This window comes from Daucus carota, chromosome 1 (assembly GCF_001625215.2).
Source record: "Daucus carota subsp. sativus chromosome 1, DH1 v3.0, whole genome shotgun sequence".
Lineage (NCBI taxonomy): Eukaryota > Viridiplantae > Streptophyta > Magnoliopsida > Apiales > Apiaceae > Daucus > Daucus carota.
In genome coordinates this window covers 52089928-52098823 of record NC_030381.2, presented here as the reverse complement: position 1 = coordinate 52098823, position 8896 = coordinate 52089928, and the positions used below count along the sequence as shown (strand labels likewise).

The following is an 8896-nucleotide window of genomic DNA, read 5'->3' as shown; positions in this document are numbered from 1 at the left end:
ACTGATAAGTTGTGTATTGTTTTATAAACATGTTTGTGTATTGTTTTATAAACATGTTTATGTTTATATAGCATTAGGTCACCTGTGTCACTCCGCTGAAATTCAGCGCGGAGTCTGTAAACTGAGACCCACGTTTCGCGTAAATAAGCATATTTTTTAATCCTAACCCTTCAATAATTCATCCAACGCTAGACAAACTGTGTGTTAACAGGACCCCATTTTTAATCATATCAGTATCAATTCAAACAAATTCCACCGTTCATCCAAATTTCACATTTATCTCGCCGGCTAATCTCCAACCACCACTCAAAACATGCCGGCGACTGCGACGTTGATCGGAGCTCTTCTCGGCTTCAGCACCCAAATCTACTCAAACGCCCTCCGCAAACTCCCCTTAATGCGCCGTAAGCTCCCTTTATTTCTCCACTCAGTTTCACATTTTTACACACGATCAAGAATTTACATACATCAATGCATACATGTTTTTATAAGTATATGTGTACATGACTGATTTGGGTTTGTTGGTACATGTAAAAAGATCCATGGGAGCATGTTTTGGGGATGGGAATTGGGTCAGTTGCTGTGAATCAGTTGGTTAAGTGGGAAGTTAAGCTTGATGAAGATCTCGATAAAATGCTCGAGAAAGCCAAGGCTGCTAATGAGCGCCGTTATTTTGGTAATTTATGTTTCTTCCTGTCGAAAGATTTTTGTTTTGTTTGTTTCTTGAAAAGATTGGATTTTTATGTCTGATTGTGTTGTTTTGAGTTGTGAAATTATAGGGTTGTGTTGAATGTTGCAATGTTGGTAGTTCGGAAATGTTTGGATATGTTGTTGCATTGTCCTCTGTCCTGGGTTCTTTATGTTTCTTTTTGACACGTATTTTAAGGTCTCTATAAACTATAGTTCCATAAATATTCTTTTAATTTCTTTTGTTAATAAAAATTTGATGTTTAAACTTTTATCCAAACGAAAAACGTTATGGAATTATACTTTATAGTGCGTGCTAACAGTGAACGTAAACAACTTGTTGAGACTGAGGGAGTATGGTATTAGTGGAATGGGTTTCGGAAGTTTTAGGGTATGGCTTTGTAGTGTAAGAGGGACTTGTGTGCTTTGGCCTTCGGGTAGTAATTAAGAATTAAATTTCAAGAACATTGGGTTTTAGACTTTTAGTATATAATGCACTTTGCGATTAGCGGGTTTGAAGACGTTTTGTGAGTCTCTTAAAGAATAAGCTCCACATTGTCTTGACGTGGTTTCACACTCCTACTTGAAGAATCTTATAGTGCATTTAACAGAAATGATGATTAAATCATCTTTGATTCGAATAACAGAAAACGATAATTTGAAATAAACATCAGTACTTGGGTAAATGTTCATAAAGAGAGGAAAGATGAATCTTAGTTGCAAGATATTGCTAACAAATATTGATAACTAGGCTATAGTTGGTCGTTGTCTTTTAAGTTGGATATAAATAGGCGTTTACATTGGTCAGATAATTAACAAGTTCATCCTTGCATTTTTTACAATAACTAGACACACAACACATAATAGTAATATTCACACCAGGAATTGGCGACTGCATTTTACATTAGTGGCAGCTGTCAAATTTTTACATGCCGGTGCTTTTGACATATAAATAACTTGATGCTTTTATTATTCCAGTCGTCTTTTCCTCCAGAAGTACTTGTTCAGCTATAGTTATTTTGTAATTGGATAAGTATTTAGTATTTGCATATTAATCTTATGTTTTTTGTTAAATGTGGAACTTAAAATTGCAGATGAAGACGATGATTAGCATTGTGGACTCTGGTAGTAATTAGCATGGAATAAATAAGTTGACATCTTGGTGATTGGCATTCACTTCCCAAGATTGATTGTTGTTTCTGCTAGGCTTATTGTGGATGCTTGAGCAATGTGTGTTATTCTTCTGCTTCTGGGCATTCAGTTGTAATTTTCTGCTTTGAAAGTTAATGTATCATGATGCTGAAATATTACTAGAGTTTCTTATGATGAATGGATTAAATTAATAATAGATATTCTATTGTCAAAGTTGTAACATAAATCACACATCATTTTCGATGTTATAACACATATTTTCCTCTGCAGTTTGTCGGTATCAGCCAGAGCATATTTTCTAGAGTGCCTAGAAATTGTAGTTGAGTTGAACTCATGCATCCAGTGAGTTAAAATTGTTGAGCTAATGGAACTTTTAATTGTCGAGTTAAATTGTGGTTTGCATATGTAGAGAATGATTTGTTTCCAAGTGTTTTTTATTTTTCCTTTTCTGCAAAGTTGGAATGCCTGAATAATTTAGGGAAAAAGTGCTAATGGAATTGTATACTGATTTTTGCCCAGAAAGATATCTGTCAACCTTTTCGCAGACAGAAGATTGTCTACCAGCTGAAAGAATCGGACCTCATTCGCTATCGAGCGCTCACTCGAGCTGGTGAGAATTTAAGAGATAGTGGGAAGATTTCACCAAAGATGGATCGAATCCCAAACCATACGTATGGGAGGGAGTTCCCACTCACTGGGTTATCCATCACTCGGTTAGTCCGATTTACTGTAGGTTATAGAGCTGCAGGTTCCTAGACAGGCTACAATTATGGCTTTTTTCACTAAGAAAGAAAAATATAAAAGTAAAACAAATATATTACAAACACTTTTATGTTCTCTAAGAGAGCTTTTCATTCGTATAACCGTGTGACCATCTTAGTAGACAAACAGGTCACGAGGTCTGAATAAATAAAACAACTGGTTATGGTCCTGCTGAGTGCTGACTGCTGTTCACAAGGGCGAGCTAGGCAAAGATACAGATTTCTCAGAGACTCTATAACAGAATTTAACATTAATTGCAACATCCAGAACTTAGATTAACAAATTTCTGGGTACGTTGGGGACCAGAGCTTTCAAATAATGTTGCAGGCTTTGCTAGCAAGCCGAGTACTTCCTCAACTCAGTGAAAGAGAAATCTAGCCTATGTGAATGTATTGTGGCTGAGAGCAGGCCTTTAATAAGATTATAGATCAAGGGTCCCCAAAATGCTGATTAGTTGACTTAATAACACCTCATTTATTATTTTTGTAACATACCTTTGTGCATTATCCTAGTTGCCAAGTTATATGTATAAAATTGTCCCTCCAAGTGTCCCTGGCCTCTCTTTCTTTTGTCAGCTTAACATGCATGTGTCTGTCATTTAATCTTCATTTCTAGAAATTTGCATGCCACTGAATTCAACTTCATTGGCTTCATCTGTATGTCTCATCCTCTGAGAACTGTCAATTTCTTTTCTAAGGTCTCTGAATTGTGTTAAATTTAGGTCCAAATTGTGCTTTTCCTTCCGTGCGCAAGATGATAGCGATATGCATCGCTGTTGCCCTTGACAAACTTTGTTTTTTTAATTGGAACGAGCCACATGGATAGTATAAATTACTGATGGGGAAGGGGAACGAACATGTGACCTATCGTACATAAGAGGAATAAAAAATTGAACATGTGACCTATCGTACACATAGGGAAGGGAAAACCGAATATGTTACCTATGGTAGTTCAATATATCAGTTCACTTGAACTAACCTTCAAAAAACAGACAAGAAAACATGAGATTCAGGACACTCACACACTCTCTCTTCTCTTGTCATACATGTATGTTTTCTATAGCATTTTAAGTTCTTCCTGCTCCTTACCCACCACTTGACAAATACAAACAGTAAAGTTTGAAATTTGTATTTAAGCCCCCCACTGACACACACATTATTTATAGCATTGCTACTAATGAGGGTTTATCATGATTCTCTAAGTTGTATGCATGGCTAGGGAGAATGGCACTTCTGCTTAATCACAACAATATGATCCTCTTCTTAATCATCTTCTTTTTCTTTGTGCCAGTCATGCCTCATCAAGAAAACACCTCAAAACCCCTTGCATCAGATACTTTCAATGCTGCAAGCAAATCAAACTTTCAAAACTTAACAACTCTCTGTACAAACAACTCCGCAGTCACTGGTATCAACAAACAAGAACCTACTAAGCAACAAGATATTCCGGCAAGGCTTCAGCATAGAAAGGCTTGTAGATCATCTCAATCCCGTCAAGGATCAATGTGGCGAGACCGAGCTGTCAATGCCAGTGCTCATGAAGTTCCTAGTGGTCCAAATCCTATTTCAAATAGGTAGTTTAGAAACTCATCATGAGTTCTATCTTACATATATTAAATCTCGATAGAAAATACATATATTAAAATGCATGTATATTTCTTAGTTTTCTGCTTCTCTATCATGTACAATAAGAAGTTCTATAATAAACTTCTAATTGTAGGCTTTTACTCCCCGAATCACATTAACATAGAGCAGTTGGATGCTATGAGATCGAATATTTAGTGTATCGATTGATGTTACATTTCATCTTTTTCAAATATTAATTATGTTCTGGATTCAGAATGGATCCCTCATTTGTACTATAACCACATGTTGTGTTTATCTGCAGATAGAGCTTTTTTTTGAAACCACACATATTGAGAGATGAAGATATGCATATTATTTATTTTTATTTATCGATAATTAAGCATCTTATATTTGACAAGATTCCAACACTCGCCTCACGTAGCTAGATGCGTACATAATCAACTTATATATATGCTTGAGTACATAATAATGTGGACCAAATGGCTAAAGTTTGTCTGAGAAACATCATCATTGCTGGAATATTAGCTAATAATGGGGTCCATATTCACGGTAACTGAACTGAGTTCTCTGGAATCTGCTTTACTGTAAAGAAGATCAGGAGAGCAACTCCTGCCAAAGCTCTTCTACTCTTGCAAATCAGTGTTGATAGTGAATGTTGTTTCTGAAAAAACTTAAGAGGTATTTTAGCGTAATAGAGAATCTTTGACAGCAATGTCCCGGTATTGAATTGAGTCCTATTTATTTTTTTTAATGTTCAGAACTCGTGTTTTCTTGTAATCTTTTATATCACGTTCTGTATTTTGTTAATAATCGGAAAAAAACAAAAAATTGTGTTAGTAATTGAATCCGAACCGATAAAGTTAGTTGTGGCAAGAATATGTTGGGTTTCTGTAATTCCATTAACCAAAAAAAATTGGATTATCTACTTGCAGGAACGGTTCTCTATGGCTCTGTTCATCCATTTCGCTACAATTCTAATCGATTCACTGCTAAATAATCTCCCATTCCAAAAGGTACCAAATCGAATGATATTTGTTCTCTGTGAATAAAATCTCCATCTCTGCATCATGTTAAATGTATGAATCTTGACAGATCTTCTTTTCTCAGGCTGGCCTGGTCGGGCATGTATAAGCGTACCTGATGACCTGCAACTTTAGGTTGGCACCTAATTTGGATTCGGACACTACATAATAATAATAAGCTCTCCCCAAAATATTGAGGATCAAACTGATGAGGAAATATGAACCTCTTCATGCCTAATGCTAATCAGTTTCTTGCTACATTTCTGGCAGAATAGTAAAACATTACACTTGGTTTTGAACCATAAAGAATTGATACACAGCTGGGACTAAATTTAAAAAATATGTACAAGATTAAAAGATCCAATTTTTTTCATCTCATTGTTATACAAACAGGTCCTACCCCTTTGTAATTAACATTCGGCAATTAAGCACATTTCTTAACATGAATGCCTGCACTACGCCATAGATGGTATATAGCAACACCAAACATGTGTCTGAAAAGACCGCATCTGATGTTGCTATAGGTCAAAAAAAGGCTATAGTAACACCAAACCCATGTTGGGTCCTGAGCAGTAAGTATAAGTACTTATAGCAACACCAAAATTAGTCTAATCTATCATATCTAGTTGTGTTGTTATAGAATAATGTAACATCTTTGAGATCCTATAGTAACATACTAACATAGTGGTGTGTTGCAAAAGATGTATTTCTAAAAGGTGAGCCCCACAAATAATTTTTTTTTTAAAAAAACCTTTTAAATATTGCATTTCCCATCAAATTTATATATTACAATCAATCAGTCTTAAAATCACAAGCACCATCAAAATTCATGAGCTACAAAAATTATTTAATGCATACAGGTCTTGCAAATAACTTAAAGCCTACAAGTTTTGCAAATAACTAAAAGCGTACAAGAACTAGAAAGATAATAACATATAGCAATTTTTTAGAGTAACTCCTCGATATCTCGAACTTCCTCTGAAAAACACTATGCGACAAAGTATGTGTACAAACTCTTGGTCAAATTCTTCATCTGTATAAAATCAGAACTTCCTCTGGAAAACACTATGCAGCTCTGTCGACGAAGTATGTGTACAAACTCTTGGTCAAATTCTTCATCCGTATAAAATCAAGACAAACACTACCTCAGTTTATATTGCAAGCACAACAACACAGGATACCAAGACATGAGGCCTGAACTTCAAAAATGCAGCAGTAGCAAATGCACTGAATAAGGGATCTGCAGATGCAGAAGTTACAGTGATGGAGAGCACAAGTAAGCAACGGGAAATAGTTAAAAAGAAAAATAAAAATTTGAACAAAGCCAAAGTGATAGAATAACTATCATTTTGAATTACCGGCTGCGATTCCTACTACCAGATGTAAAGCATCCATGGCCCAATTGCCAAAATTGATACTCTACCAACTGCCTGTAAGTATGATGCAAACCCAACAGTTGGTACATGCTTTTCATAAAATTCAATAAAGTATAAGTGTTCCAGAACAACAAAACTGCTAGTAGCTATCAAGAAGAAACCCTTACAAATTGTGTGCTGCTATATATGGTTCATTTGCTGAAGCAATAGAAGAGCTTGAAGGAAAGAGATCTAATATGTCAGATGGTTAAGCAAAATCAAACAATCTCAGGCTACGAATAAATCATAAAGTTTCATCAAAAAATGTTAGAGAAGGATACAAAGATGACCAACAGGTTGTAATTCATTCCTTCTATAAAGTACATATCAGTGTTTATAGAAGTTGAATTCAGTAGCATGGGCTGCAGGCAATCTCCATCTACCGAAAAGCTTTCCATGAACCATCTGATATGGTACCTAACTCCATCTAGACAAAGTAAAAGCAATAAACAAAGTGAACTACTAATTATCCAACAAAAACAACACTTTTTAGTGGACTGAGAAAAGTAAAACTTAAATTGGACTAAAGCATATTTCAGCAATTAAGTATAGGCTAGCAAATTCTACTAACTAAGAGCTCTCCTAGTTTATTCTAAAACAACTTTTATAATTTCAAAACAAATCCATTAAAAGAAATAAGTAGATTCAATAAATCAAAACAAATAAAAAAACAATCATTTCATTGCTATACAATTTTCATCGAAAACCTTGAATTTGAATGTCTATGCATAATTATTCACATATGAAATGAAATTAATGAATAGATGATCATCAAAACATATATACTTAAATTCAAGATATCACGTACCAATAAATATTTAGCGAGTTCAATCATGATAGAATCCATGTCACACATGAACACAATGACCAAAATCATAAGTGGGAGGTCAGTAGACATAGAGACATATATCAATGAAATGACTATCCTCAAAAATGAAACTGAAGAACGAGGACTTTGCCGAGGGATAGTCGTGGCTAGAATTTTTGACAAGAACAATGAGAATTTGCGGATCGGCAGCTGTGGCTAGGGATTTTGATATGAACAATGAAAATTTGGGGATCGGCAGTTGTGGCTAGGGATTTTGACAAGACGATATATGATAATTGACAAGATAATATATGATGATACCGAGTATATATTGCTCATTCATTGGGCCGAACATAATATATATATAGCCTATATCACCAACTTTTATGAATTAGTACTTTTATAATGGATATATTAATCTCTTATGGTTGCACAACAAAATATTATGTCATGAAACAATTATTTTTCAATTCATAAATGATCACAATGCTTTATTGTTACTTTTAAATTTTAAACTATATCCGGCCCAATGTTTATTGAGCCAATATTAATAAAGTTGAGTCTTATACTCACATCTTTTTGATGTGGGACAACTTTACCTCATCAATCAAATGGCATACAAGTTTTGAGTCTTTTATAGACTTTACCTCATTATCAATCAAATGGTATACAAGTTTTGAGTTTTTTTTATAGGAAAGTGAGATGAACCTCTTACAATTCTTCAATGTGGAACTTAAATGATTGTTTCTATCTTAATTCTAGTTTTATGAGAGTAAATTGTTGGCCTTCATACTAGCATATTTAGAATCTATAACCTTTTTAGTTAATAAATTAGGCTACCTTTTGACTTTCCAATTAACAAATGAACCTATATAGACTTGAGAAGGAGATATATTCAAAATCTCCTCGATGTGAGACAAATAAATAGTCCAAAACCAAGCAACTTGTCTTAGTTGGTTTGTTTATAAGTGTTGGCTTCATAGCCTTGTTATATAGAGAATGAGATGATACATCTCTTACATCTCATCCGTGTGGGACTTAGTGAAGCCCTTTGTTAAACTTTGAAATTCCCCATCTTCTATTTTTTTGACTTACTTGATTATGAGAAAACTTACCTACTTTACTTTTAAATTTTAAATTTTAAAACTTGAATTTATTTAAAACTTACCTACTTTACTTTAAAAGAAAATCTTATTACATATTTTAAAAAATATTTTGAATTTTATTACATCGTTGTGTGTGTTCAGAAATAATTTCAAAAATATAATACATAAACTTTGAGGGGTCACAGATGTAAAGTAGCTGTTGGAAACTAATATACACAATGTTACCTCTCAAACAATTAAAGTTAACGGCAGATTTGGACGGAATAGTGACTAGGGGTTGCAACTTGTACGGAAATGTTAAGTGTAGAGTGTATATTGCCACGTTTTAAAGTTCGCGTTTGGAGCAAATTTAGGGGGT

At 34.4% G+C, this 8896-nt stretch overlaps 1 protein-coding gene and 1 long non-coding RNA gene across 3 annotated transcripts; one reads left to right on the top strand and one right to left on the bottom strand.

Annotated features, from left to right (window-relative positions):
- The first annotated feature begins 226 nt into the window (after positions 1-226).
- Positions 227-2052, top strand: LOC108198013 (uncharacterized). The gene is made up of 3 exons (XM_017365798.2): positions 227-404; positions 539-676; positions 1782-2052. The coding sequence occupies exons 1-3, from the start codon at positions 314-316 to the stop codon at positions 1796-1798; spliced, it is 246 nt and encodes an 81-aa protein (XP_017221287.1). The 5' UTR covers positions 227-313; the 3' UTR covers positions 1799-2052.
- Positions 2053-5948: 3896 nt separating this feature from the next.
- On the bottom strand, positions 5949-7618 carry LOC108199199 (uncharacterized). 2 transcript variants are annotated; one of them, XR_001802330.2, is made up of 5 exons: positions 7433-7618; positions 6906-7051; positions 6753-6816; positions 6568-6639; positions 5949-6449 (listed from the first exon to the last, which is right to left on the bottom strand). It is a non-coding gene; the product is annotated as an uncharacterized LOC108199199 (long non-coding RNA). The 2 variants fall into 2 exon arrangements; XR_010289642.1 differs by having other exon boundaries at positions 5950-6449; positions 6906-7614.
- Positions 7619-8896: the final 1278 nt, after the last annotated feature.

Coding starts and splice junctions, on each gene's coding strand:
- LOC108198013 (XM_017365798.2), top strand. CDS start 314: ATGCCGGCGACTGCGACGTTGATCGGAGCTCTTCTCGGCTTCAGCACC. Junction 405..538: donor CAAACTCCCCTTAATGCGCC/GTAAGCTCCCTT, acceptor ACATGTAAAAAG/ATCCATGGGAGCATGTTTTG.